Raw genomic sequence first — 27,121 nt, 5'->3', positions numbered from 1 at the left:
TTGAGTCTATAATGGCATCTGAGAATATAGATTTAGTGGCTGTTACTAAGACATGTTCCAATGGGAGCAATGACTGGGCTATAACAATACCAGGGTTATCTCTATATAGAAAAAAAGACAGAAGACAAGAAAGGGGAGGGGTAGCCCTGTATGTGAAAGATAGCATAAAATCTAATTTAATACAAGTTATCGAGAACAATTTAGAGTCAGTTTGGGTTACCGTGCAGCTTGATAATTATAAGGTAACTTGTGTAGGTGTGATATATAGGACCACCTAGCCAAGTCAAAGAATTAGATGATCTACTAGTTGAAGAAATAGCTAAAATGACATTGAAAGGGGAAGTTATCATTATGGGACACTTTAATCTTCCTGATGTAAATTTGGAAAACCAAAATAGCTAGTTCTGCCAGGAGTACAGATATTCTAAATTCCCTACTGGGATTATCTCTACAGCAAGTAGTTGAGGAGCCAACCCGGAAGGAGACTATTTTAGATTTAGTATTCACAAATGGTAATTTGGTATCTGATATTAGTGTAGGGGAAATAGTCTAGTCTGATCTAGTGATCACCAATCAGTGTGGTTTACTACTGTATAAGTACAGTGACTTAGTCATACCACACAAAAACAAAAGTTTTAGATTTTAGAAAAACAGACTTTTCTAAAATTAGATTAGTGGTATACGGGTCCCTAACAGTTTCGAACAGTTTCAATGGAGTCTAGGAGAAATGAGACTACTTAAAAGTGGCACTATTGAAGGCAACAGATAATTGCATTAGGCTTGTCAGTATTCTTTCTGTTGTGTCTGCTGTGTCATTGAGCTTACCTTACATTATATAATGAATCTTAAAGGCACATTATCTTTTCCTGCTTCTATGGACACAAAATATAACTATTACATGACATCCAAACATGAAGTCACTGTAACTGCTTTTGTCTTTAACACATAAACATAGGAACTGTATTAAGGTTATTGTCAGGTTTAAGCCTCATGCACACAACAGTTTTTTTTCACGGTCCGCAAAAACGGGGTCCGTGGGTCCGTGATTCGTGACCGTTTTTTTCGTCCGTGGGTCTTCCTTGATTTTTGGAGGATCCACGGACATGAAAGAAAAGTCGTTTTGGTGTCCGCCTGGCCGCGCGGAGCCAAACGGATCCGTCCTGAATTACAATGCAAGTCAATGGGGACGGATCCGTTTGATGTTGACACAATATGGTGCCATTTCAAAAGGATCCGTCCCCATTGACTTTCAATGTAAAGTCTGGAGTTCTTTTATACCATCGGATTGGAGTTTTCTCCAATCCGATGGTATATTTTAACTTGAAGCGTCCCCATCACCATGGGAGCGCCTCTATGTTAGAATATACTGTCGGATATGAGCTACTTCGTGAACCTCAGATCCGACAGTATATTCTAACACAGAGGCGTTCCCATGGTGATGGGGACGCTTCAGGTTAGAATACACTACAAACTTTGTACAAGACTGCCCCCTGCTGCCTGGCAGCACCCGATCTCTTACAGGGAGATATGATAGCACAATTAACCCCTTCAGGTGCGGCACCTAAAGGGGTTAATTGTACTATCATATTCCCCTGTAAGAGATCAGGGCTGCCAGGCAGCAGGGGGCAGACCCCCCCCCCCCCAGTTTGAATATCGTTGGTGGCACAGTGTGCGCCCCCCATCGCCCCCCCCTCTATTGTAATAAATCGTTGCGCCCACCATCGCCCCCCCCCTCCCTCCCTCTATTGTATTAAATCGTTGGTGGCACAGTGTGCCAACCACCATCGGCCCCCCTCCCTCTATAGCAGTAACAACATTGGTGGCAGTGTGCGGCCTCCCATTCCCCCCCCCCCATCATTGGTGGCAGCGGAGTTCCGATCGGAGTCCCAGTTTAATCGCTGCGTAGAAAACCTTCAGTTTACACACAACAGAGGTTAAACTTACCGGCCTATAGTTTCCAGGCTCTGTTTTTGGACCCTTTTTGAATATTGACACCACATTTGCTATGCGCCAATCCTGTGGGACATTCCCTGTCAGTATAGAGTCCGCAAATATCAGAAATAAGGGTCTGGCTATGACATTACTTAATTCCCTTAGGATACATGGGTGTATGCCATCCAGTCCTGGCGATTTGTCTATTTTAATCTTTTTAAGTCGCTGTCGTACTTCTTTCTGGGTCAGACAGGACACTTTTAATGGGAAATTTATTTTTATATTCAGCATTTCATCTGACAGTTTGTTTTCCTCAGTGAATACATTGGGGAAAAAAATATTTAACAGCTTTGCTTTCTCCTCGTTGCTCTCTGCGACTTCCCCCTCATTACTCTTTAAAGGGCTGACACCTTCAGATTTATACTTTTTAACATTTATATAATTGAAGAACATTTTAGGGTTAGTTTTACTCTGTCTGGCAATTAATCTCTCGGTCTCTAGTTTGGCCACTTTTATTTGTTTTTTTACATGTTCTATTTTTTTCCTTATAGATTTTCAGTGCTTCCGTGCTACCCCTCTGTTTTAGTGATTTATATGCTTTCTTTTTGTCATTTCTTGCTTTCTTTAGAGTTCTATTTATCCACATTGGTTTCTTTTTGTTCCTTAACCTTTTATTCCCATACGGTATGTACCTCTCTGCTTTTTTTGAAGTTCGGTATTTTTGTTCCTCCCTGTAGAAACGCTCTTTTGAATGATAATTGGAAGGTTATTACTTTATGGTCACTATTTCCCAGGTGTCCCCCAACCTTCACGTCTGTTGTTCTGTCAGGCTTATTGCTTAATACTAAGTCCAGTATGGCCGTCCCTCTAGTCTGGTCCTGAACCAGTTTGGAGAGTTAAAGGGGTTGTCCGGGTTCAGAGCTGAACCCGGACATACCCTTATTTTCAGCCTGGCATCGGAGCATCTCATGCTCCGATGCGCTCCCGTGCCCTGCGCTAGATCGCGCAGGGCACGGGCTCTTGTGTTTACAATAACACACTGCCGGGCGGTAACTTCCGCCCAGCAGTGTGTTCGGTGGCGTCACCGGCTCTGAGGGGCGGGCTTTAGCTCTGCCCTAGCCGTTTTACTGGCTAGGGCAGAGCCAAATCCCGCCCATCAGTGCCGGTGACGTCACCGGGGTTCCTGTCAGCCCCATAGAGAGCCCCGGTACGTCACCGGAACTCTGAAAAATGCCTTTGCCCTGCGCGATTTAGCGCAGGGCAAAGGAGAGCATCGGAGCATGAACTGCTCCGATGATCATGTCAGGAGGGCTGCCGGGGTGAAAATGGAGGGATGTCCAGGTTCAGCTCTGAACCTGGACAACCCCTTTAATTGTCTTTGGTAATTGCCAAGAACCTGTTTCCTTTATGAGATATACAAGTTTCAGTTTCCCAGCCTATATCTGGGTAGTTAAAGTTCCCCATAATAACCACCTCATTATGATTAGCCGCCTTGTCTATCTCGTTTAATAGTAGATTTTCTGTGGACTCTGGTATATTAGGTGGTTTATAGTAAACTCCTATTAGTAATGTATTATTGTTTTTAGCTCCATGTATTTCTAGCCACAGTGACTCCACATGTTCATGTCTCTCACTTGTATCTTCCCGGAGTGTGGGCTTTAGACAGGACTTTACATAAAGGCAGACCCCCCTCCCTCTCCGGTTTTGACAATCCTTTATAAACAGACTGTAACCTTGTACATTAACTGCCCAGTCATAGCAATCATCCAGCCATGTCTCAGTTATTCCCACTATTTCATAGTCCTCCTCACACATCACTAATTCCAGTTCCCCAGTTTTATTAGTCAGGCTTCTGGCATTAGTATACATACATTTCAGATGTTTATGTATATTTTTTAACCTACACCTTTCCTTCTGAACTGTTCTAGTCCCACCTTCCATTCCTCCCCCAGTCCCACTATCTCGCCCCCGGTCTCTATCTGCACTATCTTCCCCTCCTATAATGTAAATTCCCTCCTCCCCAGTCCCTGGTTTAAACACTCCTCCAACCTTCTAGCCATCTTTCTCCCCAACACAGCTGCCCTTTCCCCATTAAGGTGCAGCCCGTCCCTAGCCTGTAGCCGATAGAAAAGTCGGCCCAGTTCTCCAGGAACCCAAACCCCTCCTTCCTACACCAGTTGTTGAGCCACTTGTTAATCACCCTAATCTGCCGCTGCCTTTCTTGTGTGGCCCATGGTACAGGCAGTATTTTGGAAAATACTACATTTGAGGTCCTTGCCCTAAGCTTTTGACCTAAATCCCTGAAGTTATTTTTAAGGACTCTCCACCGACCTCTAACTTTGTCATTGGTTCCAATATGGACCATGACCGCTGGATCTTCTCCAGCCCCTCCCAGTAATCTGTCAGCCTGATCCGCGATGTGCTGAACTCTATCGCCAGAAAGACAGCACATTGTTCGGCGATCACGGTCTTTGTGACAGATTGCCCTATCTGTTCCCCTAATAATGGAGTCTCCCACTATCAGCACCTGTCTGCATTGCCCTGCTCTCCTGGTTCCCTGCTTACTGGAGCTGACATTCCCCTGACTGGCAGAGGAAGTGTCCGGCTGCAGCAGTGCCGTCCCTGGACTTGTTGGGGTGTTTTAGATCAGGGCTAGCCTCCCTGGCACTCTTCCCTCTACCCCACTTTCTAACTGTTACCCAGCTAGCTACCTCACTTTCCTCAGCCTCCTCTCTGTCACCCTCCCCTCATCTACCCCAAAGAGTGCTTGCTCAGTGAGAAGCAAAGTCTTTTGAAAATTGTCAATGCCCCTCAGTGTTGCAACTTGCCCGTTTAGAGACTCTATTTGCGATTCCAAACTGGTAATTTGCTCACATCTTGAACAAAGATATACACCCTTGAACGGCTGTTCCAGAACTGCATACATCATGCAAGATCTGCACTGGACTGTGTTGTCAATTATGCAACACATACTAAATGGGAATTACACCATAAAAGCAAAAAATACTATATAATGTAGTAATAAGAAACTGGCTAATTGCAGTCCCCCACTGAAGTCCCTGAATCTAAAGTCACTTAATCTTAAGTCACACACTTACACAACCACACCCTTAATCAACCACGCGTCGCTGTCAAACTCACGTTATATATCTGCTTATATAAATATAAATGAAGCTCACTACACCAGCCTGGTTTGTTTTCCCTCTGGATTCAAGAATTGTAAGTATCCACTGTAAGCTATATTATATATATGACTTGTTTTATGTGAGTAAGGGTGCTGGGTGGTTGGAGAAGGGGAGGGATGGATAAGGGAGGGGGAGGGGTGGATGGAGGGGTTAGTAGTACATTTGTATATTTGTCTTGCTTCATAACATCAATATCCGTCATAAAACAAGGAAAATGTTGGCATGGATGGTGAGCTGATTCGGTGTTGCAATGGGCCACTTGACTGGATTTCCCCCCAGGACTAAGGCTGCCAGTCCTCCCCTGCCAAGGCACCAAGAAAAATCTGTTTAAGCGACACAGTGGATCCAAATCACTGCGTAACCGACTGCAATAGTATACTACTACAGTCTATGACACACACTACCAATCCGCTAAGGGGACTAAGGGTACTTTTACTCTAATTTTACACTAGCGTTATTCTTTTCTGGTATTGAAATCCAGGAAAGGGTCTCAATACCAGAAAAAAACCACATCAGTTTTGTCCCAATACATTCTGAATGGAAAGCAATCCGTTCAGTATGCATCAGGATGTATTCCGTTCGGTCCTTTGTACGGTATTTGACTGGACACAATATCGCAGCATACGGCAGTATTTTTGACAGCTAAAATCCCGGAACACTACCACACTTGAAATGTATTAATGTATTAAAATGTATTAATACCAAGTGTTCCGGAAATTGCCACATCGCCAGATCTGGTCTGAGCATGCAAAGTTCATTCTAGCTTTGAAAAAATTAAATACCGGACAGTTATTCCGGAAAATACTGGAAATACGAATCCGGTATTTTATTGCAAAAGTCTAACAGGTCAGGATCTGAAAATAATTTCATATAGATTTCCAGTTCCGGCAACGGAACTGCCTGCCAGATTCTTCTAACGCTAGTGTGACAGTACCCTAAAAATGACTGTAAAAATAAAAGTTTTCAGAAATCCCCAAAATTTTATTGCAAATGCAAATCACCCCCTTAATAAATGTTAAAAAATAAATATAATTGGTATTGCCGCAACCAAAAATGTCTGAACTATTAAAATATATGTCCTGTGCAGGAAACAATTTAACAGGTAAAGAAAAACAAAAAAGTTCAATTTACAATTTTTTTGTTCACTTTGCTCCCCCTGAAAAGAATTGAACACTCAACTGTACCACAAGATAGTACCAATAAAAACTACATCCTTCCCTGCAAAAAACAAGCACTCACAAAGTTCTGTAGACATAAATATAAAAAAAATTTAGTCATATAAATGTTGTATTGCTGTAATCATACTGTCTTACAGAACAGGGTCATCATGTCATAGTGATCGCCATAAAGAAAACATTGAATAATTGCATTTTCAATTTCATCCCAAAAATATTTTTTTCTCATTTTTCGATACAAGATATGGCAAAAATGGTCCTATGAAAAATTGCAACTTGTCCAACAAAAATGAAGTCCCCATAAGGGTATGTGGACAGTTTGAAAAATAAAACAAAAAAGTTATAGCTTTTGTAAGGCCTCATGTACACGACTGTATGTATTTTGCGGTCCACAAAAAACAAATCCACAAAAAATACGGATGACGTCCGTGTGCATTCCGTATTTTGCAGAATGGAACAGCTGGTCCCTAATAGAACAGCACTATCCTTGTCTGTAGTGTGGACAATAATAGAACATGTTCTATTTTTTTGCGGAACGGAAATATGGACATACAGAAACAGAATGCACACGGAGTAACTTTTTGGCGGACGCATTAAAATGAATGGTTCCGTATACGTTCTGCAAAAAAAAATGGAATGGACACGGAAAGAAAATCGGTCATGTGCATGAGGCCTAAGGCCGTTTTCCGTGACTTTCAATGGGTCCGTTGAAAACTCTGAAAATGCACCGTTGTTCATCCACGTCCGTGATCAGTGTTTCCTGTTCGTCAAAAAAATATGACCTGTCCTATTTTTTTGACGGACAACGGTTCACGGACCCATTCAAGTCAACGGGTCAGTGAAAAAACAGGGATGCACACAAGATTGTCATCCGTGTCCGTAGGCTACTTTCATACAGACGGATCCGAAGATCCGTCTGCATAAAAGCTTTTTCAGATCTAAGTTTTCACTTTGTGAAAACTCAGATCCGACAGTATATTCTAACACAGAGGCGTTCCCATGGTGATGGGGGCGCTTCAAGTTAGAATATACTACGAACTGTGGACATGACTGCCCCCTAAGTAACCATGGCAACCATGACTGCAGTAGCATCCTGGTTGCCATGGGTACCAATCGGAGCCACAGCGATTAAACTGGGACTCCGATTGGAACTCTCTGCTGCCACCAATGATCGGGGGGGAGGCCGAACACTGGCCACCAATGAAATTAATACAATAGAGGGAGGCCGGGGGGACCGCACACTGGCCACCAATGAAATTAAAACTGGGGAGGGAGGGGGGTCTGCACGCCCTGATCTCTTACAGGGGGCTATGATACGCACAATTAACCCCCTCAGGTGCGGAGCCTGAGGGGTTAATTGTGCGGATCACAGCCCCCTGTAAGGGATCAGGTGCTGCCAGGCAGCAGGAGGCAAACATGTCCACAGCTCGTAGTATATTCTAATTTGAAGCGTCCCCATCACCATGGGAACGCCTCTGTGTTAGAATATGCTGTGGTATCTGAGTTTCCACAATCTAACTCAAATCCGATGGTATATTCTAGCATAGAGGCGTTCCCATGGTGATGGGGACACTTCAAGTTAAAATATACCATCGGATTGGAGAAATCTCTGATCTGATGGTATAATAGGGACTCCTGACTTTACATTAAAAGTCAATGGGGGACGGATCCGTTTGCAATTGCACCATATTGTGTCAACGTCAAACTGATCCGTCCCTATTGACTTGCATTGTAAGTCAGGACGGATCCGTTTGGCTCCGCACGGCCAGGTGGACACCAAAACGACTTTTTCCTTCATGTCCGTGGATCCTCCAAAAATCAAGGAAGACCCACAGAAGAAAAAACAGACACGGATCACGGAACTACAGAACCCGTTTTTGCGGACCGCAAAAAAAACGGTCATGTGCATGAGGCCTAAGGCAGAGAAGAAAAAAATAGAAGACACAATTAACAAAAAATTGGCGGCACCTTATGTGGTTCATTTACATACAATAATGTTTCACACAACTTTTCTGGTAGTTTTTTATGCTAAAGTAAGAAGTGGGTTGGAAGCTAAAAGGTAAAAGTTAATATTTATACTTCCCTTTCCTGCAGGATCTGCTCAAGGCTTTGGCTCAAAAAGTGCAACAAACACTGCCACAAAAATGTATGTATGACTCCAGCCTAATATTATTATGTGATCATAATCCTTAGTATACAAAGTTGAAGGGGTTATCCAAGAAATGATAATGACCCCCATTGATCAGCTGTTTCAGAGAGCCCTGGCACTCACCGCAGAGCTCCTTACCAAGCACAGCGCTGTACGTTGTATAGCAGCTGTGCTTGTTATTGCAGCGCTGAACCATTAACTTCAATGGAGATGAGCTGCAACTAGGCCATGTGACCGATGCACAGTTATGTCACTGGCCTAGGAAAAGGCTAATGCATTCATGGAGCCCCAGGCCTCTTCTAACAGTTAATCAGCATGGATCCTGGCAGTCGGATCCCAGCCATCCTAATATTGATGACTTCTCCTAAGCATAGGCTATCAATATTATTTCCAGGATAACCTCTTTAACCACTTCATTATCTGAGTGTTTATCCCCCTTCCTTACAAGGCCAGTTTTTCAGTTGTAGCAATGCATCTAACTGCAAATAACTGCCTACATGTATTTGAAATTATTTTTCTCTGGACACCTTAGACCTTTTTCTGTGCCATTAGATGATGGATATAATATTAAAAAAAAAATATATATATATATATATATATATATATATATATATATTTGTGGTCATGGCTACGGCCAAGAGATATCCGAAGAACCCTAAGGAGAGAAACAACGGGAACAACCTAACCCAGCTAGGCATGTCTTAGCTGACCTGACTAAATGGCTTGTTGTGTGCCCTAAGCCATGATCGTGGGTAGGCCTGTAAGTGGGCATACCCTGTGGAAATGAGAAGATAAGGGAGTGAGGGTGGGGCACCTGAGAATACACGCCTGTGAGTGAGGATGTGGCTTGTATATGAAGAGCCTTCGCCCCTCCCACAAATGCAGGCTGACTAATGAGCCTTACCAACTTGTGGTCATGGCTATGGCCAAGAGATATCCGAAGAACCCTAAGGAGAGAAACAACGGGAACAACCTAACCCAGCTAGGCATGTCTTAGCTGACCTGACTAAATGGCTTGTTGTGTGCCCTAAGCCATGATCGTGGGTAGGCCTGTAAGTGGGCAAAAACCACACCAAGTAGGGTAGAAAAGGAACTCTAATGGCATGTGCAAACTAATCCCAAGCCAACTGCAAGGTGTCAGGGATCTAGAGCGAAAAATTCGGGGTGTATGAGGCAAGGCCAGAAGGAGACCTACAATCCATCTTGTGGATGACAAGGCCAGAGACATGATGCTCAATATTGCAGATACTGCCCCAAAGCGGAATGGAGGACCGGGAATACATTGTGAAATGGATCATGAAAACCAACTGAACCTTGTAAAGTTTTGGTTCTAGCGCGAGTACTGGCAATGCCCCAGCCTCAGGAGATCGTGGGACCGAAGCCTAACTGCCTAGACTATGCAGGGATGAGGGCCAAAAGAACTATGTAGATAGGAAGATAATCCTTGAATAGTTCCCCAGACAACAGCTATCTGCTAGCCGTGGTCCGCGCGTTGTTCTACTGTGTGCCCCTGAGAATTGTTTTAACGCTTGAGACGTGAAGACCGACCTACTATCCGAATTTTCTACCGTAAGGAAATGCTGAACCTTGTCCAAAACTCGATTTAATGTGGTTGTAGGGAGTCTGAGGTTAGTGCGACAAAAAGCTATAAGGCCATAATATATAAGATTCTGTCTATGCCCTCCCATGAGTGAGGGAATGCAATTGCAATGAAGCCACCGTCGAAAATTAATTCCTGGAAACTTACTGGCCCACTGACCTCCGCTGAGGAGCTGTTTGGTGAACTGGGGCAGGAGACCAATCTGAGTGAATACGAACCAGAAGTAAAAAAGGAGACCAGTCTGAGTGAATATGAACCAGGATTAAAGAACCAGAGCTGTGGGTGCAGACTGCCCCGGTGAGATTATTGAGTAAAACCATGACGTAGCAATGAACAGGAGAATGCAGCTTTGAGTGGAAGCAGAGTACAACACATGATGTAACAACAAATGGGTGAATGAAGCTTTGGATGCGAGTGGTACCTAAAAAACATGGAATGGGCGCAGCTCCGAGTATGGGTATGAAAAGCATGGTATAAGCAGTGTATGAATGCAATTTGAAAGTGAGCAGAGTATTGACGTGATGCGAAAGCAGACACGTGAATGCAGCTATAGTAGTGAGTGGAGTATAGGACAAGATGTAAAAGCAGACATGCGGACGCAGCTTTGGATGTGAACGGAATATTAACTTGATGTGACAGCAGACATGGAAAGCGGCTTTGGTGAGTGGGGTATACGACCTGGTGTAGCAGTATAAGTGTGAACACAACTCTGAGTATAAGCAGAGCATGAAATTTGGTATAACAGCAGCTCTGGTTGTGAACGGAGCATAACATAGATGTAACAGCTACATGAATGCAGTTCTTGAAATGGGCCTGGAAAGAACCTGTAGTGGTATAGGACGTGTGAACGCAGCTCTGGGTGCGAGTAGAGTAAACCCGATATACCGATGTGGGGTATGGCAGAGACTTATTCTAACAACAAACATGACATATAGCATAGTGTCAGCAGCGGCTGAACCTGACGGTCCAATTGTCACCCAACATTTAGCTGGTCCTGGGCGATCCAGGTAACAAGACAAATGACATAGCATGGTATCTGCAGTAGCTGAACCTGGGCGATCCAGGTGACATACAACATTTAACGTGGCCTGGACGATCCAGGTGACATACAACATTTAACGTGGCCTGGACGATCCAGGTAACAACATTTAACGTGGCCTGGGCTATCCAGGTGACAACATTTAATGCGGCCTGGACGATCCAGGTGACATACAACATTTAATGCGGCCTGGACGATCCAGGTGACATACAACATTTATCGCGGCCTGGACGATCCAGGTGACATACAACATTTAACGCGGCCTGGACGATCCAGGTGACATACAACATTTAACGCGGCCTGGGCGATCCAGGTAACACATAACATTTAACTCGGCCTGGGCGATCCAGGTAACACATAACATTTAACTCGGCCTGGGCGATCCAGGTAAGGCTAGTTTCACACTAGAGTTCGGCTGTCCGCTCGTGAGCTCCGTTTGAAGGGGCTCACGAGCGGACCCGAACGCTTCCGTCCAGCCCTGATGCAGTCTGAATGGATGCGGATCCGCTCAGACTGCATCAGTCTGGCGGCGTTCAGCCTCCGCTCCGCTCAGCAGGCAAACACCTGAACGCTGCTTGCAGCGTTCGGGTGTCCGCCTGGCCGTGTGGAGGTGTGCGGATCCGTCCAGACTTACAATGTAAGTCAATATGGACGGATCCGTTTGAAGATGCCACAATATGGCTCAATCTTCAAACGGATCTGTCCCCCATTGACTTTCAATGTAAAAGTCTGGACGGATCCGCTCAGGCTAATTTCACACTAGCTTTTTTTTTTGCCAATATAATGCAGACGGATCCGTTCTGAACGGAGCCTTCGTCTGCATTAATATAACACATAACATGTAACTCGGCCTGGGTGATCCAGGTAACAAGACAAATGACATAGCCGGTATCTGTAGTGGCTGAACCTGGGCGATCCAGGTGACATACAACATTTAACTCGGCCTGAGCTATCCAGGTAACAAGACAAAAAATATATAGTATCAGCCGTGGCTGAACCTGGACGGACAAGGTAACATGCGGCCTGTGCACCTGAGAACACACGCCTGTGAGTGAGGCTGTGGCTCGTATATGAAGAGCCTCCGCCCCTCCCACAAATGCAGGCTGACTAATCAGCCTTACCAACATATATATTTAAAGAAAAACTGTAAAGATTATGGAAAAAAAATGTTTCCTTTCTATTGCAAAAGGTTTCAAGACAAAACATTTCTAAAACCATTACCGTACATTTTAAGGGTTTTTGTTTTTTTACATTTTTGCCTGCGTTTGTATATTTTATGCAGAACAAAAACCCTGCTATACAAAATATAGTTAAAAAAAACTAGATTTTTAAAATACACAAATGTGTGTATGTTCGTATATTTTTACACATACAAATTCCACTATACTATTGCTAAAACTAATAAATATATATAAATATATATATATTTTTTTATGAACGAAAAAGGGGTGGGATGTTTCTATGAGTGTGTACATAGTCTAATTACTATTGTTAATACAAGTAACTATTGCTATATATTATAATTTTTGAAATTTCTATTTTTTTATATATTTTTTTTATTATTTATTTATTTATTTTAAGTGAATTAACCCCTTACTGCCACAGTCAAGGCAGGAAGAGGTTAATTCCCAGCCTGCAGACTGACATTTCATTTTGAAGCCAGCAGGTCGTGCTCTTACATAAGAAAAAGTCCTCCCTGCCAGCTTTCAACTTCTTCAATGAAATAAACGCTTGTAGCAGAGTGTATTACAAGAACACCGCTCCCGCTGGCCACTGTATTACAACAACACCTCTCCCACTGGCCATGGCACACCTGCCTGTGACCGCAGCTGCCTAATGACAGCGCGGTCACAGCGTTCGCTGGCGGCCGTGGCCGGCCAGCATCTCGCAATGTAATTCAACACTTTTATACATCAGGTTACAGATAAGAGCCTACCGCCATGACATAGAAAGTCGTGCGGCAGTAGGCAAGTGGTTAAGATGAAAAAATAATAATTTAACATCTAATTAATTGTTAACAGTTGCAATTAACCCATACATATAGGGTGAGTCGAAAGTCTCAGGGCACCCTTTTATTTAGGAAACAAAAGGGAAAATGAAATATCTGAATGCTCCAGCAAGTAATGGGTGAGGGGGCCAATCTTTTAGGCTTTGTCTGGAACATAGCAGCCATACTGTATTAACGCCAAATTTTTCAAATGCGAAGGGAATCATTTAGTATATCAAAGAAGTCACAATCAGATTTGCAATATCTCTTGTGGTTCAAAAGTTATCAACGCAGAAAGTTCAAAACTTCAAAGTTCTGTGTTCAGCTAGATATTCCTCCATTTCAAAAAACTACTAAACATTATGATTTTTCTGTGTTCACATATTGGCCCCTCACAGGTCATCTACTAGTTTGTTATATCAAAAGAAACTGCATATACACTGCCTGTCCTAAAAAAAAGTCTCCACCAAAAGAAAAAAAAAAGATTTTCAATGGGGTTAAGGTCTGGACTCTGTGGTGGCCAATCCATGTGTGAAAATGATGTCTCATGCTCCCTGAACCACTCTTTCACAATTTGAGCCCAATGAATCCTGGCATTGTCATATTGCAATATGCCTGTGCCATCAGGGAAGAACAAATCCATTGATGGACTAACCTGGTCATTCAGTATGTTCAGTTAGTCATCTGACCTCATTCTTGGAGCACATACTGTTGCTGAACCTAGACCTGACCAACTGCAGCAACCCCAGATCATAGCACTGCCCCCACAGGCTTGTACAGTAGGCACTAGGCATGATGGGTGCAGGGCCGGACTGGGGATAAAAACCAGCCCTGGAAAAAGTTGCACTCCGGCCCCACAGCATCGCGTCATTATTTACTTGTTTATAAAAGGGGAAAGCATTCATTTTAAAACACGTGTGTAAACACGAATATGAACTTTGCCCCACAATAGCTCTTTTGTAGAACCCCATTGTTCATATTACCATTTTACTGGCTAGGGCAGCGCTAAATCCCAGCCATCAGTGCCGTTGACGTCACCGGGGTTCCTGGCAGCCCCATGGAGAGCCCCGGCACGTCACCAGATCTTCAAAAAATGCCTTTGCCCTGCGCGATTTAGCGCAGGGCAAAGGAGAGCATCGGAGCATGAACTGCTCCGATGCTCAAGTCAGAAGGCCTGCCTGGGTGAAAATGGAGGGATGTCCGGGTTCAGCTCTGAACCCGAACAACCCCTTTAATTTATACTCAGATATAGTCCTCCTGTAAGTACCTGGCCTTCCCCCTCTGTCCTCCTCTTCCTCACCCCCTTCCCCTTCTGTCCCCCTTGAATGTATGTCAGCAGCAGCACCAGGAGAAGGACTGGAGCTGCAGGCTGCACAGGGACAAGTGAGTGACTGGCAACCCCTTCCTGCTGTCACAGAGTTGCTGGGTTCTCCTGGAAAAGTTGTTGAAGTGCAGCTGCCTGGAGGTGGTGGGCTCCAAGCTTCTCACAGCCACTCTGTCCATCATGCATGGAGTTTCAGCTGCCTGGAAGTGACCTCCAGGCTTCTATGTAGGAAGGCACAGTAGACTGCTGGGAGCTGCCTGTGTGGAGGCTGAGCAGCCTGCTGGATGCAGAGAACTGTGTGATCACTGTCCCCTCCTGTACAGAGAGCAGCAAGGGACTCTCTAGGAGTGGCATCGGCTGGGCAGATCCGCTTCTAGGATGTGGGCTCCATGGGCACTCTGTAACCCTCACATGCTTCTTTATACATCACAGCAAGGAGATTGGGGCAGTTGACAGCAGGGCTCCGGCTGGAGGTAGCACTTTGTGAAAGGTTGTCACACAGGTTGTCAGGGGCTGGGAGTGGAGAACATCTTGGTGTGTAACCTGGTGTCACTGTGCTGTACAAAGGATCTGCTGGGCATGGTGCCTCCACAGAGGGCAGGGAATCAGATTGACTGAGGAGGGCTTGTACTTTGGAGAAGAATATGTGGCTTCATGTGACAGAGCAGAGGAATCGCACAGAAGAGTGTGTGGATGAGGATACGTCGTGTCTCCAGGAGCTCTGCCGCTGACATCTCCAAGTGACAGACACTGCTGGACCCCCCTGGCACCCTGCACACAGAGCCTTCCTGTATGTATGGCTGGTGCCAACTTGTGATCAGATCTGACAGTCTGAAGCCAGGAAGCGCTGCCACCCTGTCCCCAGGTCTGCTCTGTGCATGCACCCAGAGCCCTCTGTGCCCACGCCGGTGATGCCATGTCCCGCAACCATAGTGGAGGTGATGTGGGAGGCTCTGGGCTCTGGATAAAAAGCAGCTCTGGAGGTAAAGGCAGGGGCAGGGACCGTTACTACGGCACGAAAGATGTGGAGTCGGGGCAACAGGGTGCTGTTGAACTCCAGTAGAGGGGATGGGCTGCTTCTCCTGGGCACCGGTGACACTGGCAGGGGCAGCGGTGTGGGACCAGGAGGGGGCTTGCAGGAGAGCCGCCGTGGGAAGCAGCGAGCTCGCATGAGCTTATTGGGGAAGCCGCTGTCGTACAACAGCAGCCAGAGCTGCCGGAGGAACGTGAAGTACCGGAGGCTGCATAACTACCTGTGCAACGTGCTGGAGAGACCCCAGGGCTGGGCATTTGTCTACAACGTCTTTGTGAGTACCGGACACCGTGTTGCTGTGTATAATGCACCGCCACTCGCCACATGTGGGCATGGCCCTGACATCAAATACATACCAGGGAAAGCTATACGGTGCATTTATAATGTGTGCAGGGTGCCTGGGGGGTCCAGCAGTGTCTGTCACTTGGAGATGTCAGCGGCAGAGCTCCTGGAGACACGACGTATCCTCATCCACACAATCTTCTGTGCGATTCCTCTGCTCTGTCACATGAAGCCACATATTCTTCTCCAAAGTACAAGCCCTCCTCAGTCAATCTGATTCCCTGCCCTCTGTGGAGGCACCATGCCCAGCAGGTCCTTTGTACAGCACAGTGACACCAGGTTACACACCAAGATGTTCTCCACTCCCAGCCCCTGACAACCTGTGTGACAACCTTTCACAAAGTGCTACCTCCAGCCGGAGCCCTGCTGTCAATTGCCCCAATCTCCTTGCTGTGACGCATAAAGAAGCATGTGAGGGCACAGAGTGCCCATGGAGCCCAGATCCTAGAAGCTGATTTGCCCAGCCGATGCCACTCCTGGAGATTACTGTAAACTGGAGACTGTATGTAAACTAATAGTATACACTACATAACACTGACAGCCTGCACAGTCACATGTGGGCACAGCCCTGGCAACCAATACATATCACAGAGAGCTATACTGTGCATTATAAGCTATACTGCACAGTATAGCTCTCTGTGATATACCATATTTTTCGCCGTATAAGACGCACCTAGGTTTTTGAGGAGGAAAATAAGAAAAAAAATATTTTGAACCAAAAGGTGTGCTTTTGGTGGGTTTTGAACTACTTGTGGTCTGTGGATGGCACTATTACTGGGGATCTGTGGCTGACGGACACTGTTATGGGGGATCTGTGGCTGACGGACACTGTTATGGGGGATCTGTGGGTGACGCACTGTTATGGGGGGATCTGTGGGTGACGCACTGTTATGGGGGATCTGTGGGTGACGCACTGTTATGGGGGATCTGTGGGTGACGCACTGTTATGGGGGATCTGTGGGTGACGCACTGTTATGGGGGATCTGTGGGTGACGCACTGTTATGGGGGATCTGTGGGTGACACTTATGGGGGATCTGTTGGTGACACTTATGGGGGATCTGTGGGTGACACTTATGGGGGATCTGTGGGTGGCTCTTATTGGGGTCTCTGTGTATGACAGTTATGGGGGGGATCTGTGGATGACACATATATAGCATCTTATGCTATGTGTCATCCACAGATCCCCTCCATAAGTGTCCCTGCAGTGAATGACCCTCAATACAGGGCTGGGGGCCGGCATCTGGCTTTATAATGACAGCGGGGCCCGTGCAGTGACTATTCTACTACACGGGCCCCGCTCACTGTATAATCGTATGTCTAATAGTAAATAGTTATGTGCATAATCGCATAATGAGCGGAGTACTTACAACTACAAGCGCTCGCCGAGAGGAGGGAGGAGGCAGGAGGAAGGCCGGGAGGACAAGCGCTGGCAGCGTGAGTCATACGTCATGCGCCCACGCCGCCTGCTTCATTCATAAAGTGGGCGGCGCAGGCGCGTGACGTATGACTCACACACTGCCAGCGCCCGTCCTCCCAGCCTGCCTCCTCCCTCCTCTCGGCGAGCGTTTGTAGTTGTAAGTACTCTGCAAAAAATTTGCGCCAAAAATTCGCACAAAAATGTGCGCAAAAAAATCGCGCGAAAATTCGCAAATCGCAAAATAAGCTGCATTCGCCGTGCAGGCTGTCAGGGTTATGTAGTGTATATTAGTGTACATACAGTCTTAAAATTTATAGGACTGTATGTAAATAATATACACTACATAACCCTGACAGCCTGCACAGTCACATGTAGGCACAGCCTGGCCCCTTCTTACCCCCAGTATTTGCGGCTCCTCAAGTCCTCACAGGGCTGTTTGCATCTGTCATAACGGCGGGCGGCAGACACAGGGGTCGGGCTCTGCTTCCGGTCTGCGGCCTGGGCCCGGCATATTGAATGTGGAGGTGAGGCCACTTGCAGGAAGTCAGAGAGGGGCAGCCACACACAGGACAGCAAGCCAGGAGGATCACGGGCTGCTGCTCACAGTGACACCAGGTGGTCGGAGGGAGAAGTGCCGCTCCCAAGGAGGCCGGCTGCCGGCCTGCTCAGCTCCACCCACCGGCCACCACTACAAAGCTTTCAGATTCGGCCTGCCGGCCGCCGAGAAGGTGCAGACACATCGTAAAGCGGCCCCAGGGCCGGCGGCCTACCAGGAAATTTCCCGGTATCCCGGTGATAATATTTTTATCAACAATAATAAATACTTTTAATTTTAACCAAATGCGAGTGTGCCATCACAATTCTCTCTTTATATAATGATGCACCCATCATGGGTGCATCATTATATAAAGAGAGAATTGTGATGGCACACTCGCATTTGGTTAAAATTAAAAGTATTTATTATTGTTGATAAAAATATTTAATTAAAATTATTTCATTATAAATGAAGATGTGAGAAGGAAATGATAGTATAAAATTTATAAGACTTGCGGATAATAGGTGAGATGATGATTCGTGATGTTGTTTAGGATCAGTTATAAAGTTCAATTAGACTGATATATATATTCAAATGGGTAGTAATAAAAAGAGATCAAAATCTTTCCTGACAAGGATGATGGTCAAATGTTCAAATGGTTCTTTTAGTATGATCTAGAATCCGTAGAAATGTGGTCACATAAAACATAAGTGTTACGTAGATTCAATTTTGTAGAACAGTGGCAAAAAAAAAAAGGTGTGCAATGTCTTCTCATATAAAATCCAGTATAGATAAAAATGTCCGTGCAAAAATTGTTGTGAAAAAAATTACTCAATTGAGTAAAAATGTGTTGTGCACAACAAAAATACTAAATACTAAATAGCAAACAAAGTGTCCATTAAAAAGGGTTTTATAACTGTAAAATATATCATATATGTCACATGGGCAATGTTCATGTGTTGGAACACGGTGGGTTAACTGCTATTGTAACTGTAGCAGTTATATGTCCTGTGTTTATCGGGTTGTCCAGGTCATGGAGCCATAGCAGAGCTGGAGAGGGTCCAGAGGAGGGCAACTAAAGTAATAACTGGAATGGGGCAACTACAGTACCCTGAAAGATTATCAAAATTAGGGTTATTCACTTTAGAAAAAAGACGACTGAGAGGAGATCTAATTAATATGTATAAATATATCAGGGGTCAGTACAGAGATCTATCCCATCATCTATTCATTCCTAGGACGGTGACTGTGACGAGGGGACATCCTCTGCGTCTGAAGGAAAGAAGGTTTGTACACAAACATAGAAGAGGATTCTTTACGGTAAGAGCAGTGAGACTATGGAACTCTCTGCCTGAGGAGGTGGTGATGGTGAGTACAATAAAGGAATTCAAGAGGGGCCTGGATGTATTTCTGGAGCGTAATAATATTACAGGCTATAGCTACTAGAGGGAGATCGTTGATCCAGGGATTTATTCTGATTGCCTGATTGGAGTCGGGAAGGAATTTTTATTCCCCTAAAGTGAGGAAAATTGGCTTCTACCTCACAGGGTTTTTTTTTGCCTTCCTCTGGATCAACTTGCAGGATGACAGGCCGAACTGGATGGACAAATGTCTTCTTTCGGCCTTATGTACTATGTTATGTACTATGTTACAAAAACACCCAACAGATCATTCACCACTCAAATCAGACCAAATAGATTTCATCACATCCGGCGTTCACTTCATACTGACACACAATTACTTTATCTTTAATTCCGAATACTACCAACAACAAGTTGGTACAGCCATGGGCACCAGATTTGCCCCGAGTTACGCCAACATCTTCATGGCCCAATGGGAACGGGAGGTGGTTGGCCACGGCTCGGGAAGAGTCTGGTGCTGTGGAGAAGATACATAGACTATGTGATTTTCATCCGGCAAGACACGGACAGCTCCCTACAGACTTTTCTGAATGAAATAAAATGTTAATAACCTAAACCTAAAATTCACATCCAATACAACTAAGATCCAGATAGAATTCCTAGATCTATGCATTTAAGTGGAAAATACTAAACTAATATTATGCAGTACATACCAAAAACCAGTAATGAAACAACCATATCCTAATGAAAGAGAAATTTGCAAATAAAAAAATACCCAGACAAACTCTTAGACAATGCACTGTATAAAGTTAAAAACATGGACAGAAAATAATTATTCAGGGAAACAGAGGAGACAAACAGACAACAAAATGAAGAAGCAAGAATAATCCTCCCTTACAACGCCCAACACAAATCCATAGCCAAAATCATCAACAAACATTGGCATCACCTACTCAAAGATACAACCATAGGCCCATTACTTAATATCACACCACCAATAGTATACACCAAAGCCCCCAACTTAGGACTAAAAATAGCTCCCACAAGAAAAACAAAAAATAAAAAATACACACAACAACTGGCTTTTCCCTGAAGGACTTTTTTAGGTGCGGGCGTTGCAGCAATTGTAAACAGACCAATTTCCCCCAAAAAACAACTCAAGTCTGTTTAAATTATAAATAGAAGAATGTTTAACATGTAACACAACTGATGTTTTATATTTACTGGAATGCCCATGCCGCAAGCAATACATTGGAAGAACAAAAAGACAGCTGAAAAAAAGAATATCGGAACACATATCCAATATCAAAAAAGGATATGAACAACATACACTATCCAAACACTACAAAACCCACCATAACAGTGACCCCTCATCTTTGAAATTCACAGCCTTCGAAAAAATCAACAAATCCTGGAGAGGAGGAAATCATATAAACAACATGTCACGAAACGAATCCAAGAGAATCCATAAATTCGATACCCTAATACCTGCAGGCCTAAACGCCGAATTAGAAATATTCGGATTTCTATAAATCGGGGTGGGGTGGTGCCTTTCTAGGAAAGTGAAATAGGGGTCCGACTGCTTACCAGCACCTCTATCTCCTCTCCTATTAAGGTCCCTCTCCCTTTCACACATAGTCATCCTTCCCATTGCATCTAACAGCAAATAAAGAAAACTTCAAACAAAATCTGAAGTGAACAACAATAGAATAGCAAATTCCAACTCAGGAACAACCCTGTCTTCAGAAACATTTTCAAAACATGTCATATTATTTTAAAAAATTCAGTGTAAAATGAGTGTAAAAACCGCTCAGAAACCGCATAATAAACGCATGGGCCGTTGAAACACCAACAAGGAAGTACGCGGCGTATGCAGACATACACACACCCTCAAAATAACGGGATTCAACTAACAAATAATAGACATAAAAAACAAAACAATATATTACACACTAAGCCAATGAATAGCAGAAATCAAAATCTGAGGCAAAGACCAACTACCAATAGAATGATAAACACTTAAATCTAAAATAAGAAAGAAAAATACTTCTGAATTAATCTTTCAGAGAAGACCACCATTTTTAAGTCTTTTGTGACGTCTTTATAAAAAATGGCATGAAAACTGCATAACAAACACAGGGACAGTCTAAACATCAATAATGAAGCATGTAAGGTACATATATAGGAAACCATATGAGAACATAGTAATTTTCATTAAACAAATTGCATGAGAACCGCATAACAAACGCATGGACTGCAAACATCAACAATGGAACATGCAATGTAGATAGATATGAACATACACCTAAACGATGGGGTAAACCAAAGAACAAAAATATAAGTTACTTATTAGTATCAGACAAATAAAAAATAAAAATCGTATGGAAGCATATAATAACATTGCAACTATAAAACAAACACTCCTAAACACCGACTGACAAATACCGGAAATACAGGAATATAACTGGAACATACCTATAACTGTAAGATAAAGAAGTCAATCTTAAATAAAACGCAATAAAAAAACGCATTAAATAATGCATAAGAAAACGCATTATAACCGAACAACATACCGCAAGCATCTGACAATGCGTTCAATGCAATAGAAACAGCCTTCATAACCTAATGTTTAGTCTTACAACACAGGAACACATCTTATCTATATTTGCAGCATGAAATAATTCCAATGCACTATGTTTTCCATTATACTTTAAAACAAACAATGTCAAGAAAAGACTATCCAGTCACCAAAGAAATCCAGTCCAGCACTTCGAACCAACCCAACAAAATCAGGGCAACACCCCTTAAAGAAAACCGCACATAAATCCTCACTGTCGCTCCGGACATACCACTGAGGAAGGTACCAGAAAGTGTCCCGAAACGCGTTGGGTCTGAGGAAGCAGTGAGGACTACAAAGGATTCAAAGACTTTGAAGTGAAGAATATTCAAGGAAAATATTCGCTACCTCGACAACTTTTCAAATCTTCAGACAGCTAAACAAGATTGGCCAATCAGCAACCAGGTCCCGTGTGACGTCAAACCGCATCAACATCACGTGCAGTATCACATAGTAAGGCAAGCGATCACGTGGGACGCCATGCAGGTCCTTGCAGGACAGAAGACACCGCAATAAGCTTAAGAGGGGTAAAGTAAAATACACCCTTAATTGCTTATATGCATTTTACTAAATGTACTTTTTTAACGATATAGGCAATATTCAATAAGATTACTTGGAAAGCCTACATGTAAATTTGAGTGAATCTACTATTTACCAGGAGGGTCGCTCTCTCTTTAAAAGGTGGGCGCTCCATTACCTGGACAACCCGATAAACACAGGACATATAACTGCTACAGTTACAATAGCAGTTAACCCACCGTGTTCCAACACATGAACATTGCCTATGTGACATATATGATATATTTTACAGTTATAAAACCCTTTTTAATGGACACTTTGTTTGCTATTTAGTATTTTTGTTGTGCACAACACATTTTTATTCAATTGAGCAATATTTTTTCACAACAATTTATGCACGGACATTTTTATCTATACTGGATTTTATATGAGAAGACATTGCACACCTTTTTTTTTTTTTTTTGCCACTGTTCTACAAAATTGAATCTACTTAACACTTATGTTTTATGTGACCACATTTCTACGGATTCTAGATCATACTAAAAGAACCATTTGAACATTTGACCATTATCCTTGTCAGGAAACACTCTGATCTCTTTTTATAACTACCGATTTGAATATACATATCACAGTCTAATTAAACTTTATACCTGATCCTAAACAACATCACAAATCATCATCTCGCCTATTATCCGCAAGTCTTATAAATTTTATACTATCATTTCCTTCTCACATCTTAATTTATATTTATTTCTAATGAAATAATTTTAATTAAATATTTTTATCAACAATAATAAATACTTTTAATTTTAACCAAATGCGAGTGTGCCATCACAATTCTCTCTTTATATAATTTTGCTCTATGGTTTTTAGGTGTACCGGTGATTGAGCACCTCTTTCCATATTGACTGTCTGGTGAGCCTCAGAGACTCTTTTATCATGATGGGTGCATCACTTCATCTGCCTCTCTTCTTACCCTGATGCACCCATCACTCTGGAACAGGTTAAATCTTGACTCATCAGACCACATGACCTTCTTCCATTGCTCCAGAGTCCAGTCTTTATGCTCCCTAGCAAATTGAAGCCTTTTTTCTGGTTTGCCTCACTGATTAGTGGTTTTATTACGGCTACCCAGCTGTTCAGTCCCAATCCCTTGAGTTCCCTTCGAATTGTGCGTGTGGAAATGCTCTTACTTTCACTATTAAACATAGCCCTGAGTTCTACTGTTGTTTTTATTCGATTTGATTTCACCAAACGTTTAAGTGATCGACGAGCCAATCATTCATTTTTTCCCCGCCACATTTCTTTCTCGAATGCGATGGGTCCCCACTATCCTTCCGGTTTTTAATAATGCATTGGACAGTTGTTAATCCAATTTTAGTAGTTTCTGCAATCTACTTTGAATTTTTCTCTGCTTGATGCATGCCAATGGTTTGACCCTTCTCAAACAGACTAACATCTTTTCCATCACCACGAGATGTGTCTTTCGACATAGTTGTTTAAGAAATGAGAAGTAACTCATTGCATCAGTTGGGGTTAAATAACTTGTTGCCAGCTGAAAGATAATCGTCCATGCAGTAATTTTTCAATAGGAGGCTCATAACTATTTGCTTAGTTAAATCCAGGTGGCAACTTACTTTTTGGACAGGCAGTGTATAAAGCATACTGTATATGAATTAAAATCATGTACTGAGCAGTAACTTACTTTGATCGTGGTAAACGCTGCAAATTAGTATCAGACACATCAACTCTCAGAGGAAGCAGAGGAACCCAGAGAGAAAGTAAAAGAAAAGAACGTAGGCGCTCTAGCCAAAACTCCACTTTTACACCTACAGCTCCGTGAGTCTCCTTTCCACCAACAAATAAGAAATCACAGCTTTCTGAAACCTAACAGGAAGAATATTAAAAGAAAATGAGTTTGACAAAAACAAGAATATGTGTATGACTGTGTGAGGATTAGCACAGTGTGAGAAAAATGATATACCTGTATAATCTGTGCATTTGGGGTCTCACATCCTGCCTCTTTGGTGACATCTATCACAAATCCACCAGCCTCTAAGGCAAATACTCTCACTGGAATCTTCTGAGAAATACCGGTCAGGGGAGCTGTATTCAGTATCTCACGAGACTGTGTTAGAGAAGTGAAAGAATTATATGGTTCATATCAACAACAAGAGCGTACAAAGTCTCTAAATCTGATTATAACCACATTGTACATACAGGTGCAGTCTAGCTAAACTTGATGGTTAACGCATTGGCACAAAAACTACCGTATTTTTCATTTTATAAAAGAGAGAAAAAGTCACTGTGTCTTATAAAATAAAAGCGACACAAATTAGGTGGCTCAGGAGCTCTCACTAACAGCACCTGAGCCTGCTGGGCAGGCTGGCAGGCTGGCAGGCTGGTGGCTTCGCTGAAGGCTTCTGCCACCAGCCCTTGCTTCCCTGACAAGACCGCATCAGGGATGGGCGGGCTGGCGGCTTCACTTATTGTGCTCCGCTGCCGCCAGCCTGTGTGTCCATATTGAGAGGGGCTCCGCTATTATAGTTAGCCGTGTACTGCTGCCGCCAGCCCGCACGTCCTTCATAACTTTTCAAGGCTGTCCCGATCTCACCGTTGGGCAGGCTGGCGGCTTCAATGAATGCGCTCTACTGCTGCCAGCTTGCACTTCATTAGTGCTGCTGATTGGTGGTGAGTGCACTAGTGCTGCCCACACCTCCACCAATCAGCTTCCTTCCAATTTCCCGCTGTACCAGCTCTGCTCCTGCTGTGTACAGCGGTTTTGTAGACCCAGTCCCTGGGTGAGTGGAGCTCAGGGCCATATAAAATACTGTAAATGTGCCATATATGACTATAACCCCTTTTATCCATAGGTATCCACCCATGTACTTCAGTATATGAGTGGATTCCTATGCATGAGGTGGGTTATAGTCATATTTAATATAAACACTGTCCAGGGACTGTTCTGTAATTGCCATGTGTTTATATTAAATATGAATATAACCCCCCTCATCCATAGGAATTCACCTATGTACTGCAGTATATGAGTGGATTCTTATGGATGAGGGGGGTTATAGTCACATTTAATATAAACACATGCCAATTACAGAACAGTCCTTGGATAGTGTTTATATTTAATCTGACTATAACTCCCCTCATCCTTGAGAATACACAAGTGCAGTACCTACAGTACATAAGTGTATTCTTTAGGATGATGGGTGTTATACTCACATAAGTGTCATCCACAGATCTCCCATGTCAGTGTCATCCACAGATCTCCCATGCCAGTGTCATCCACAGATCTCCCATGCCAGTGTCATCCACAGATCTCCCATGCCAGTGTCATCCACAGATCTCCCATGCCAGTGTCATCCACAGATCTCCCATGCCAGTGTCATCCACAGATCTCCCATGCCAGTGTCATCCACAGATCTCCCATGCCAGTGTCATCCACAGATCTCCCATGCCAGTGTCATCCACAGATCTCCCATGCCAGTGTCATCCACAGATCTCCCATGCCAGTGTCATCCACAGATCTCCCATGCCAGTGTCATCCACAGATCTCCCATGCCAGTGTCATCCACAGATCTCCCATGCCAGTGTCATCCACAGATCCCCATAATAGCGTCATCCAGAGATCCCCCATAAGTGTGTCATCCACAGATCCTCCATAACAGTGTCATCCACAGATCACCCATAACAGTGTGTCATTCACAGATCCCCATAACAGTGTGTCATCCACAGATCCCCATAACAGTGTCATCCACAGATCCCCATAAAAGTGTCATCCACACATCCCTCCATAACAGTGCATCATCCACAGACCCCCATTAGTTTAAAACCCACCAAAAGTACACCATTTGGTTCAAACTATGTTTTTTTCTTATCTTCCTCCTCAAAAACCTAGGTGTGTCTTATTATCAGATGCTGTTTACTGCCTAGCTAAAGTACGTTTAAAAAAAACTTTAGTAGTAAGAGGGTATATGTTTTGTCAAAGTGACAGGTACCATGCCCCGTTTTATACAGCTCCCCCGCCCCTTTTATATCGCATGATGTTAAGTTTATATTGGTTATCACTTCTGAGATTCCTGCTAATATCAGACAGTTCAGAAATGCAGGCAAAAGCACACTGCTTAAATTAAGACTTTCTCAGACCCGTAACAGGATATGTTCTACAAGGTCATGACATCTGTCATGTACATCAAAAGCAAAGCTTTTTAAAAGCCAGACTTTAGCAAATGGATTCGATTATGTGTTTAAAAGTATGATAGATTACTAATATCCTTGAGACTTTAGCAAATGGTTTCGATTATGTGCTTAAAAATATGTTTATTTGGTTAAAACTATGACAGATTACTAGTAGCCTTCAGTGTACAAATGAAGGCAAAAATCACATCTATTTAAAATCCAGACGTTTCTAATGCATAGGTCGTGACATCTGACAACAAAGGCTGTGTTCTACAAGGTCTTGACATCTGCTTAGAATTTCTACGGCCAGGCTTATGAACGCTGTCTGGACATGACACAGGCTGTAATCTTGTCATTGATTTTATCCCCCTTAAATCTTATTTTATATAAAACTTCATAAAGTTGCCAGTAAATATTTCATTGCGGTTTTATAAATAAATTTAGCAATTTTAGAACATTTCATAAGGCGTTTATAACATTTAAGTTTTTAATATAAAAGCTACCCAGTTTGATATGAATTTGATATGAATTTATATTAATTTATACAATTGATAAGTTTTATTTAAATAAAAGTAAAATACATTGATATGCCCATTTATAACACTTGATAAGCTTTTGATATAAAATTAAGATTCATGCATAAAAAGACCTATAATAAACATAAATTCTTATAAAACACAATTTAACTAGGCTTTATAAATAAATTTTATAACATTT

General features: G+C 43.2%; 1 protein-coding gene across 1 annotated transcript in view; it reads right to left on the bottom strand.

Moving 5' to 3' along the window:
• The window catches only part of LOC122942090 (transmembrane protein 132A-like), a 1,044,148-nt gene that overhangs the window by 387,168 nt on the left and 629,859 nt on the right, over positions 1-27,121 (bottom strand). The window contains 2 exon segments of the mRNA XM_044299585.1: positions 23,922-24,103; positions 24,201-24,344. Coding sequence (XP_044155520.1) covers positions 23,922-24,103; positions 24,201-24,344 — 326 coding nt within the window.

Source organism: Bufo gargarizans, chromosome 6 (assembly GCF_014858855.1).
Source record: "Bufo gargarizans isolate SCDJY-AF-19 chromosome 6, ASM1485885v1, whole genome shotgun sequence".
Taxonomy (NCBI): Eukaryota; Metazoa; Chordata; class Amphibia; order Anura; family Bufonidae; genus Bufo; species Bufo gargarizans.
This window is presented reverse-complemented; position numbering and strand designations above follow the sequence as displayed.